This window comes from Melanotaenia boesemani, chromosome 21, assembly GCF_017639745.1.
Source record: "Melanotaenia boesemani isolate fMelBoe1 chromosome 21, fMelBoe1.pri, whole genome shotgun sequence".
In the NCBI taxonomy this organism is placed as follows: Eukaryota; Metazoa; Chordata; class Actinopteri; order Atheriniformes; family Melanotaeniidae; genus Melanotaenia; species Melanotaenia boesemani.
The window spans coordinates 29,572,391-29,584,636 of record NC_055702.1 but is presented as its reverse complement, the minus strand read 5'-3'; the positions used below and the strand labels follow the sequence as shown (position 1 = coordinate 29,584,636).

The following is a 12,246-nucleotide window of genomic DNA, read 5'->3' as shown; positions in this document are numbered from 1 at the left end:
AACCACAGTACAATGGAAGAGGAAACAACAGAACTACATCCTACAGAATTAAATCTGACGCATCTTGATATAAAATGAATGTTTAAAGATGTGATTCCTCTTTAGAGAGATGTTTTAAAGGCGGTACATTCCCTTATTTCTCTTATTGGTTAGAAGAATAAAGCTTCATTTCTAAAGCTGGCATAGGAACAAAAACCGGCGTACGCCAAATATAGTCACCTTTTGGGATTTATAAAAACCATACTTGGGGGGAGAATGTTCCTATTTATTTATTCTTACAAAATCCTTTTGTAATTTTTGTCCCAATTTCCGTCAAGACCGTTTCCATTTCCTGCAGCTCTTTGTCCACCTGGTTAATAGCTGTGATGGTTCCCTCTGCACTTGCTGGACTTCCTCGGAGGACACGGCTGCTGCAGTGCAGGGTGGAGTCTCTGGCCTCACCCTCTCCACCCACAGCTGCAGCCCCGCCCACCCACCCAGCTGGAACACCCAGCAACTAGAAAGAAATATTATTTAACACTAAATAAACTGCTACCAGTCTCAGATGTATCTGTACATGTTTATTTTAGACATTCAAACCAAAGACTACATTACCAGCATCATTACTGTCATCTAGCAGCTTTTCTCCATAACGATCTACTGTGGGCTGCAGCGTCTTGCTGAAGGCCCCGATTGGAAGGTGTTACTGTTAACCCCTGTGAGATTCGAACTTCGGTCTCCTGCATGCAGACGGATGTTCTACCGACTGAGATATCCAGCCGGACGTTTCGATGCCTCTGGCGTTTCTTCCCTTCTGACACTGTGATGACAGCATCTCCACCTGCTGCCACTATTCTGTCTTTCTGACACCAGTAATGCCCATACCGTGTCCACCAGTTACACATTTTTACCTTTTCTAAAGTGGTCCTTTAGGATCTCTGTCTCACACCCTGAAAAATTCCACTTCTTCCCTCTTTTTCCCTCCCAAGCCATCATGGAAATGATGTGATGAATATGTATTACAGGCGTCCACCTGACCATTTATAGCCACCGTGTGGGCGGGGCAAGGCGTTCCTCACGTGCACACGCTTTAGAGTTGATTCTGATTTATAAACACAAACAGGTGTAGGACGTGCGTGCGCACGCATTGAAAAATCGGAAAGTAGAAGTGCAGCATTTCATTTTTTGCACCTCAGACTATGTATGTATGTAGTATGTAGTTTGCTTTGCTATGTACAGTTTGATAAATGAGGCTCCTGGTCTTCAGGATGCAGGTTTTAGAGGTAACCCTACCTTAACACACCTGAATGAAATAATTAGCTTGTTAACAGGCTTGATGAGGAAGTTAATTAATCTAAATCAGATGTGTTGGAGTAGAAACACATCTAAAACATGCAGGGTAGTGTGTCCTGAGGAAACACTGATTTAGAGGGTCAGTAGCAACCAGAACCTGCTGATAAGACTGATTTAATAAACTGATCAGCAGCAGGTGTATCGCATCTATAAAAGTCACAGCTTTGGCACCTTGCTAGTCTGGAACATCATGTTAACACTATGCCAAGGAGGAAAGACCTCAGCAACTCTTACTAACAATCAGTCTGGGAAGCTTATCAGGTCACTTCCTATCTATCTGGAGTCCATCATTCTACAGACACAAAGATTATTCACAAGTAGAAAACGTTAAAGACAGCTGCCAATCTTCTCAAGAGGATGTCCTCAGCAAGTTCAGCCCAAAGTCAGACTGTGGAAAAACCCAGAAGCTACATCACAGAATATCCAGGCCTCAGTTAGCAGGTTAAACGTTAAAGCTCATGACAGTCCAGTTAGAAAAAAGACTGAATCAGTATGGCTTTTTTGGAAGGGTTGTTGTCATGGAACGCAGCAGCTGGAGATAAGGGGGTAAGACCCAAGCAGATGACTGACAACACCAGAGGAAGTAAGAAGATATAATAAACAAAAACACAACTAAAGACTAAAGAAGACAGACTAACTGACAAAAGAAGACACGGACATGATAGGACTAACTGGCAACTAACATACAATGAACTGGATATCAACCAAAGAAAGCATGGAGATAAACATACACTGAGGAGAACAAACTGAACGGTGAAGCAAATTAGCAAATGAAGAACAGGAAGTAACCTGAATACAATACAAAAGGAAATAAACCTACAAAATAAAACAGGAAACAAGAATAGCAACTTGAACAGCAACCCCAACCGAAACCCACAGATCATGACAGAAAGTCATCTTTTATAGCAGGGTGCCCAGGCCCAGTCCTGGAGAGCTACCAACACACCTGATTCAAACAACCTGCTCCTTACCAGGCCTCTGTAGAGGATGTTTGATTCAGGTGTGTTGGAGAGGGGATGTACACACTTGGACAAACTTGTTGGTACCCTTTGGTTAATAAAAGAAAAACTCACAATGGTCACAGAAATAACTTGAATCTGACAAAAGTATTAATAAATAAAAATTCTAGGAAATTTAATTAATGAAAGTCATACGTTGCTTTTCAGCCATGTTTCAACAGAATTATTTAAAAAAATAAACTCATGAAACAGGCCTGGACAAAAATGATGGTACCGCTAACTTAATATTTAGTTGAACAACCTTTTGAGGAAACCACTGCAATCCAACGATTCCTGTAACTGTCAGTGAGACTTCTGCACCTCTCAGCAGGTATTTTGATCCACTCCTCATAAGCAAACTGCTCCAGTTGTCTCAGGTTTGAAGGAGCCTTTTCCAGACGCCATGTTTCAGCTCCTTCCAAAGATGCTCAATAGGATTTAGGTCACAGCTTAAAGAAGACCACCTTAGGATAGTCCAGTGTTTTCCTCTTAGCCATTCTTGGTGTTTTTAGCTGTGTTTTGGGTCTTTGTTGTAAGACCCATAACCTGCGACTGAGACCAAGCTTTCTGACACTGGCAGCACATTTCTCTCTAGAATCCTTGATAGTCTTGAGATTTCATTGTACCTGCACAGATTCAAGACACCCTGTACCAGATGCAGCAAAGCAGCCCAGAACATAACAGAACCTCCTCCATGTTTCACAGTAGGGACGGTGTTCTTTTCTTCATATGCTTCATTTCTCCATCTGGAAACACAGAGCTGATGGTAAAAAGTTCCATTTTTGTCTCATCTGTCCATAGGACATTCTCCCAGAAGCTTTGTGGTTTGTCAATATGTAGTTTTGGCTTTTTTATGGTTTGTTTTTAACAATGGTTCCTCCTTGGTCGTCTCCCATTAAGTCCACTTTGGCTCAAACAAGGACGGATGCTGCGATCTGACACTGATGTTCCTTCAGCTTGAAGCTCACCTTTAATCTCTTTAGAAGTTTTTCTGGGCTCTTTTGTTACCGTTCGTATTATCCATCTCTTTGGTTTGTCATCAGTTTTCCTCCTGCGGCCACGTCCAGGGAGGATGGCTACAGTCCCATGGATCTTACATTTCTGAATAATTTGTGCAACTGTAGCCACAGGAACACCAAGCTGCTTGGAGATGGTCTTATAGCCTTTACCTTTAACATGCTATAATTGTCTTTCTAATCTCCTGAGACAACTTTTTCCTTTGCTTCCTCTGGTCCATGTTGAGTGTGGTACACACCATGCCACCAAACAGCACAATGACTACCTGTAGCCTATATATAGGCCCACTGACTGGTTACAAGGCTGTAGACACCTGTGATGCTAATTAGTGGACACACCTTGGATTAACACGTCCCTTTGGTCACATTATTTTCAGTCTTTTCTAGGGGGACCATCATTTTTATCCAGGCCTGTTTCATGAGTTTATTTTTTTAAGTAATTCTGTTGAAACATGGTTGAAAAGCAACGTCTGACTTTCATTGGTTAAATTTCATAGAATTTTTATTTATTATTACTTTTGTCAGATTCAAGTTATTTCTGTGAACATTGTGAGTTTTTCTTTTATTAACCAAAGTATACCAATAATTTTGTCCACATGTGTATCTAAAAAGTAAAGGATGGTAGCTCTCCAGGACGGGATTTGGGCATACCTGTTTAATAGGTATCAGCTGGTGTGTAATATGGGCTCAGTATTAACCATAATGATGTTGCAGTTGTAAATGAATGTTTGCGCATAATTTCAGTCTGCATCTGTAAATCAGCTTGCGTGTGCACAGTTTTTGTGTTTCTGTGAACAGGGTTTTCGCAAAAGAACTTTACTTTTTTCCCACAAATACGAATCTTCTTGAATTTTTCAGGCAGATTGTTTTTACAGTGTGACCAGCTGATTGACAGATGCAAACCTTCATTTACAACTGCAACATCTTTATGACTTAATATTGAGTGTAAGGCAGCGCCAACTTGTTCCTCCACTCAGCCCGTTACTACCTCTGTTGCTAACTTAATGGAGTATTAGTGACAGATCAAGTTTGATGTCTGGACCACCATTAAGTCCTCTCATCACACAGACCTGGAGATGTCTATCAGATGGGCGGTGACATGTCTTAAAAATGTCTGGAAAAGATTTCCAGTTCCTCCACCAAAGTACTCAGAATGATTTTTTTCAGTATCATTTTACTTTACAGATTTAAAGCAAACAGTGTTGTAGCTGGACACAGATCGACACTGGTTATCACCAACAAATCTTCAATCATTTTTCTTCGATTTACTGTAGATTTTCCTTTTTGTTCATCGTTTTCTCCCTCTTATTTTCTCAGCGTCTCCATCAATGCGAGGATCCACTCCTCTGGATGTGGCCGCAGCATCAGTCATGGATAACAATGAGTTGGCTCTTGCTTTAAGAGAGCCAGATCTGGAGAAGGTGAGCTTAAACAACACTCACATGTACTCCTTCATTAGTATGGACTTGCAGATGATGCATTTCTTTACATCAGCACTTTGTAGTGTCTAATTATTAGCATCATGTAGCCATATAATCACATTTAGATGTATTAAGCAAATTTAGGCAAAAGGGTCTGTTTCTGTAAGTATCACATGGACCCAGCCAACACGACGATGTTTAGAGTAGACAGTACCACATGAACTGTAAAGTCAGTTAAAAAATAACCAAAGGAAACGCTCCATATGTTTAGGTTAGCCTCAGGGGAGATGTCAGAGGTGAACTCAGGAAGGTTCTTTGTCTGTGAACTTTGTCTGGGATTCTGTACAAAAAAGCTAAAAAGAATATAAGCCACAATAAAAAATAGTCAAGCACAAAAAGCAAGAATACTACAAATAAGTTATACAGTAAAATATAAAATAAGCAATAAGAAGACGTTATCATTTAAAGGTGGCGTTGCTGCTGACAGCATTTAGAAGTCTTATGTTCTGCGGTATGATGCTGTCCCTGAGCTGGTGGGACGGGCTTGAATGCTACGAAGCCGTCGCCCAGACAGTAGCAGATAAAATAGTTTCTGACAGGGGGGGGCGGGGGCCTTAATGACTTTGGTGGCCTTCATCCTACACCGCTGGGTGTAGAGGTCCTCCATGGATGGCAGGACTGTCCCGTTGATGTGCTGAGCAGTATTCACCACCCTCTGTAGAGCCTTGTGGTGGAGGGAGGTGCAGCTGCTGTACCAGGCGGTGATGCACCCAGTCAGGATACTCTCTATGGTGCATCTATAAAAGTTGTAGAGTATCCTTGAGTTGAGCTTCCGTAGCCTACGGAGGAAGAAGAGCCTCTGCTTGGCTGACTTTGTAATAAAGTCAGTGTGATGAGTCCAGGTGAGGTCCTCACTGATGTGAACCCCAAGAACCTGAAGCTGTGGACTCTTTCCACCGTAGCCCCATTGATGGAAAGGGGAGGCGTGTTCCTCCCTCTTCCTCCTCCTGAAGTCCACAATCAGTTCCTCAGTTTTGTTGACGTTAAGATGGAGATTGTTGTCCTGGCAGCAAGATGTCAGGCCTCTGACCTCCACTCTGTAGGCCATCTCGTCATTAATGATCAGGCCAATGACGGTCGTATCGTCAGCAAATTTAACGATGGTATTGGAGCTGTGGGTGGCTACGCAATCATGCGTGAACAAGGAGTACAGCAGGGGACTGAGCACACAGCCCTGGGGGGCGCCGGTGTTCAGAGTCAGGGTGGAGGAGGTGGTGCCACTCATCCGCACAGCCTGTGGTCTGCCTGTCAAGAAGTTCAGGATCCAGTCACAGAGGGCGCTGTTGAGCCTGAGGTCTCTGAACTTGGTGACAAGTTTGGAGGGCACAATGGTATTAAATGCTGAGCTGTAGTCAATAAACAGCATTCTTATATGTGTGTCCATCTGGTCCAGATTGGAAAGGGCAGTGTGGAGGGGGAAGGCGATGGTTTCTTCAGTTGACCTGTAGGCAAACTGAAGTGGGTCTAATGAGTCCGGGAAGGAGGAAATGATGAATGATTTGACTAAGCGCTCAAAGCACTTCATGATGGTGGAAGTGAGTGCTACTGGGCAGCAGTCATTCAGTAAAGGATTTTGGTTCTCTTAGGGACAGGGACAGTGATGGTCTTCCTGAAGCATGTGTGGACTACAGACTGGAGCAGTGACATATTGAAAATGTCTGAAAAGACATCTGCCAGCTGGTCTGCACACATGCCGTCAGGTCCAGTTGCTTTATGTGTTTTTGTCCTTTTTAAAGTTCTGCACACATCTGCCCTGGTTATCACAGGTGGGCAGTGGTCCTCCTGAGCCTTTTGTACCCCTGTATCTGTAGAGGTGCTCTCACAGCAGCACAAAAGGTGTTCAGATCTTCAGGCAGAAATACAGAGATAACCTCAGTACTGCTGGTCTTCTTTTTGTAGTCAGTAAGAGTTTTTAATCCGGCCCACATGCTCCTGGTGTTGGAGCCCTTGTAATAAAACTCTACTTTGTCCCTGTACTGTCTCTTTGCTCTACATATAGCTCTCATATATACATATATACATATATACATATAGCGCGTACCTGGACTTCCTGTACTCCTCCAAGTCACCTAAGTTTTAGGCGTCTGTCCGTGCTTTAAGTTTAGCATGGACTTCACCTTTAACCCAGGGCTTCTGATTTGGAAATGTCCGCACAGTAATCCTCGGTACGATGTCATCAGTGCATTTCCCAATGTAACCAATGACTGCATCCGTGTATGTGTTCATGTCAGTATCCTTAAACACACCCACTCCATCGTGGTGAAGCAGTCGCGCAGAGCCGAGTCTGACTGGACGGACCTGATTGGTCCGCGTCATTGGTCTGTGACACTTCAGTTTCTGTCTATAGGAAGGCAGCAGCCAGACTGAGACATGATCAGATTTCCCAAAAGGAGACCGAGGGAGGGCCTTATACGTATTTGCGTAAGGGGTGTAAACATGATGGAGTGTGTTCTTGCCACATGTAGAACAGCTGATATGTTGGTGGTATCTCGACAGGACTTTCCTCAGGTTGGTGCTGCTACAATAAACGCAGCCTCCGGCCATGTAGTCTCTGCCCTGTCGATAACTTCAAACAGTTCTTCCATGGCCTCGTTGATTTCAGCATGTGGTGGAACATACACTGCTGTCATGACAACCAATGTGAACTCATGCTGAAGATAATAAGGGCCGATCATGAGATGCTCCAGGTCCAGAGTACAGCCCGTAGAAATAATTCCCACATCTGAGCACCACTTGTTGTTCACCATGAAACAGACACCACCTCGCTTCCTCTTTCCTGAATGTATAGGCTGGTCCAGCCGATAAAGGGAGAGTCCCTCGGGAACAATGGCGTAGTCCGGGATTGAGGGGTCGAATCAAGTTTCTGTTAAAGCAAAAACATTGCAGGTGTTAATCCCCCGTTGAAACGCCATCCTTCTCCAAAGTTCATCCAGCTTGTTGTCCAATGACTGAACATTTGCCAGAAGAATACTCAGTAGGGGAGGCCGATTCCCCCGTTTCCTCAGCTGGACCAGGACTCCAGCTTGTGACCCTCTTTTCCTCCACTGCCTCCGCCGCTCATGTACAACAAAAGGTAGGCGCCACCATAGAGATTCCCCGTTGTAAGCTGCTGGTGGTGGCGATAAAAAGTTTTTTCCATCACCGACCTGATGCAGAGTAATTTATTTCTATCATGCTGTATGATATGGCTCGCTGTAGCAGGTTGCATAACTAAGGAAAAAAAAGAATAATAAGAAGAATAAATGAGGAATAAATAACGTTAGGGGAGAGAGCTGGAGACGCAGCAGCCATCCTCAGTGCCATCTTCAACGGTTTTTTTTTTATCTGACAGATTCTGCAGATCTGTTTAAGAGGTCACTTTTTGTAAAAAAAAAAAAATCAAGTTGGCATGCAGAACCCTTTATTTTTTATTTTTTTTAACTTCCAACTATGTTTAACAATATCTTCCCAACATGCTGGCCTGCATGTAAATTTACTTGTTAGGTGATTATAATAAAATAATAGAACTAATGTCTACCTAAATCAAAAGCTTAAATTTAGTGAGGAAAACTTGTGTTGACTGAACTAACTGTAAATCTTGGATCAACTTGATGAATTTGGGTTACTGTTTGTTAATTAGCATGGTTCAGTCCAGCCCATCCATTCATCCAGCCATATTCTTCCGCTTATCCGGAGTCGGGTCACAGGGGCAGCTGCCTAAGCAAGAAACCCAGACTTCCCTCTCCCCTGCCACATTCACCAGCTCATCTGGAGGGATCCCGAGACATTCCCAGGGCAACCAAGAGATGTAGCGTGTCCTGGGTCTGCCCCGGGGCCTCTTTCCGGTGGGACGTGCCCGGAACACCTTACCAGGGAGGCGTCCAGGAGGCATCCTAACCAGATGCCCAAGTCACCTCATCTGGCTCCTCTGGATATGGAGGAGCAGCGGCTCTACTCTGAGCCCCTCCCGGATCACCGAGCTTCTCAACCTATCTCTAAGGGAAAGCCTGGCCACCCTGCGGAGAAAACTCATTTTGGCCGCTTGTATTCGCGATCTTGTTCTTTTGGCCACTACCCACAGCTCGTGGCCATAGGTGAGGGTAGGAACGTAGATCGACCGGTAAAGCAAGAGCTTTGCCTTTTGGCTCAGCTCCTTCTTCACCACGACAGACCGATGCAGAGTCCGCATCACTGCAGAGGCCTCACCGATCCACCTGTTGATCTCTCGCTCCATCCTTCCCTCACTTGTGAACAAGACCCCATGATATGTGAACTCCTCCACTTGGGGCAGGACCCTATTGCAGACCTGAAGAGAGCACTCCACCCTTTTCTGGCTGAGGACCATGGTCTCGGACTTGGAGGTGCTGATTGTCATCCCAGCCGCTTCACAGCAGCTGCGAATCGCTCCAGTGAGAGCTGAAGATCACGGCCTGACGAAGCCAACAGTACCACATCATCCGCAAAGAGCAGAGACCCAATCCTGAGGCCACTGAACTGGATCCCCTCAACACCTCAGCTGCACCTAGAAATTCTGTCCATAAAAGTTATGAACAGAATTTGTGACAATGGGCAGCCTTGGTGGAGTCCAACCCGCACTGGAAACGATCCTGATTTACTGCCGGCAATGTGGACCAAGCTCTGACACCAGTCGTACAGGGACCGGACAGCTCATACAAGCGGGTCCAGCACTCCATACTCCCGGAGTACCCCCACAAGAGTCCCGGAGGACACGGTCGAATGCCACAAAGCACTTGTAGATTGGTTGGGCAAACTCCCCTGCCCCCTCAAAGACCCTGAAGAGGATATAGAGCTTGTCCTCTGTTCCACGACCGGGACGAAAAGCACACTGCTCCTCCTCAATCTGAGGTTCAACTATCCGACGGACCCTCCTCTCCAGCACCCCTGAATAGACCTTACCGGGGAGGCTGAGGAGTGTGATTCCCCTGTAGTTGGAGCACACCCTCCGGTCCCCCTTTTTGAAGAGGGGGACCACCACCCCAGTCTGCCAGTCCAGTGGAACTGATCACGATGTCCACGCGATGCTGCAGAGGTGTGTCCGGCATCCTCCCCCACCATATGAGCCAACTCTGGATCACCACCAGGTGGTGATCAGTTGACAGCTCTGCCACTCCCTTCATCTGAGCGTCCAGAACATGTGGCTGCAAGTCTGATGACACGACTACAAAGTCGATCATCGAACTGCGGCTTAGAGTGTCCTGGTGCCGAGTGCACATGGGGACACTCTTATGTCTGAACAAGGTGTTCGTTATGGACAGTCCATAAAGAGCACAGAAGTCAAACAACAAAACACCCCTCAGATTCAGATTAGGGGGGCCGTTCCTCCCAATCATGTCTCTCCAGGTCTCGCTGTCATTGCCCACGTGAGCATTGAAGTCCCCCAGCAGAACGAGGGAGTCCACGGAAGGAGTGCTCTCCAACACCCCCTCCAAGGACTCCAGAAAGGGTGGGTGCCCTGAACTGCCATTTGGTGCATAAGCACAAACAACAGTCAGGACCTGTCCCCCTACCCAAAGGCAGAGGGAGGCTACCCTTTCGTCCACCGGTTTAAACCCCAACGTACAGGCACCAAGTCGGGGGGCAATGAGCACGCCCACACCTGCTTGGCGCCTCTCACCAGGAGCAACTCCAGAATGGAAGAGGGTCCAGCCCCTCTCAAGGACAGTGGTTCCAGAGCCCAAGCCATGTGTTGAGGTGAGTCCAACTATATCTAGCCGGAACCGTTCAACCTCGCGCACCAGCTCAGGCTCCTTCCCTGCCAGAAAGGTGACATTCCACGTCCCTTGAGCTAGCTTTTGCAGCCGAGGATCAGACCGCCAGGTTCCCCGCCACTGGCAGCTGCCCAGCTCACACTGCACCCTACCCCTATGGCCCCTCCAGCAGGGGGTGATCCCACGGGAGGGCCAGTTAGATCTTAAATGTCCAGTTAGATCTTAAATATACTAATCATATATACTTCAGTTAATAGGGTAGTTTCACCAAACAAATGCTTTTTCTCAGTGTAGCATGTAATGCTAAAACAGTATGATTTAAAGATTTAAGATGGCCATGACACATGTACAGAACCCAGCAATGATGTGTTTCTGTCCCCCACCAACCTTTCATTAATTTAGTTAGCTTGTGGAATAATAATTTATCCATCCATCCATCCATCCATCCATCCATCCATCCATCCATCCATCCATCCATCCATCCAACCACCCACCCATCCATCCATCCACCCATCCATCCATCTATCCATCCATCCATCCCTGTGCAGGTGGTCCAGTACCTGGCTGGTTGTGGGCTGCAGAGCTGTGTGATGCTCGTACATAAAGGCTACCCTGACATAGGCTGGAACCCAGTGGAGGGGGAGCGCTATCTAGACTTCCTGCGTTTTGCTGTCTTCTGCAATGGTGAAAACTTAAAACTGTTTTGATTCAAGAAAATAAAATCTCAGTCTGTCCTGTTTCCTACTCTGAGACCATGTCCCTGTTTGTCCAGGTGAAAGTGTGGAGGAGAACGCTAACGTTGTAGTGAGGCTTCTTATTCGCCGACCTGAATGTTTTGGCCCCGCCCTTCGAGGGGAAGGTGGGAATGGGTTGCTTGCTGCAATGGAGGAAGCCATTAAGATCTCCCAGGACCCTTCCAGAGATGGTCCATCTCCTACATCTGAGAGCAGCAAAACACTGTAAGGCAGGGTCTAACCTGTTCACACATCTTGTATCTGTAAAGTCTCTGACCGAAACGTTGTGCTTGGAGCCATTCACCCTGTGATAGTCCTTTTCAAATGATGCTGATCAAACGTGATGTGGCCAATTTATGTTTGGATAAGTTGTGTGGAATACACTTAGTTAAGGTTTAGCTTTAGCCTCATGTTTTCATTCATGTAGTCAACTAGTGTGTGGATGTGTGTGTGTGGATGTGTTTGTAGCAGCGACATGCTGGAGGAAGAGGAAGATGATACCATCCACATGGGAAATGCCATCATGACCTTTTATTCTGCCCTGATTGACCTGCTGGGTCGATGTGCTCCAGAGATGCATGTGAGTGTCATCAGGCTGTCAGACCACGCGCACACACACACACACACACACACACACACACACACACACACACACACACACACACACACACACACACACACACACACACAGTATTCAGCGCATAACCTTCCACCCGTTTTATGTTAGCTGATCCATGCTGGTAAAGGTGAAGCGATCCGTATCAGAGCCATCCTGAGGTCTCTTATTCCTATTGAAGACCTGGTAGGAGTCATCAGCATCCCGTTCTCCATGCCCAACCTGGCTAAAGGTGAGCAGACCATCAGCTCCAATCTCACTTGATGTTAAACTGATGTATGCAGATACAATAGACAGGTTTGTCATTACAAACGACATCAGGGGACAGGTTACTCTCTGTTCTGTATTTATGTAACTGAAA

The 12,246-nt window shown here is 45.9% G+C and overlaps 1 protein-coding gene across 1 annotated transcript in view; it reads left to right on the top strand.

Annotated features, from left to right (window-relative positions):
* The window catches only part of ryr2a (ryanodine receptor 2a (cardiac)), a 392,644-nt gene that overhangs the window by 186,520 nt on the left and 193,878 nt on the right, over window positions 1-12,246 (top strand). Inside the window, exons 47-51 of the mRNA XM_041973182.1 lie at window positions 4,664-4,767; window positions 11,084-11,219; window positions 11,308-11,494; window positions 11,738-11,849; window positions 11,997-12,117. Coding sequence (XP_041829116.1) covers window positions 4,664-4,767; window positions 11,084-11,219; window positions 11,308-11,494; window positions 11,738-11,849; window positions 11,997-12,117 — 660 coding nt within the window. The remainder of the gene's footprint in view (window positions 1-4,663; window positions 4,768-11,083; window positions 11,220-11,307; window positions 11,495-11,737; window positions 11,850-11,996; window positions 12,118-12,246) is intronic.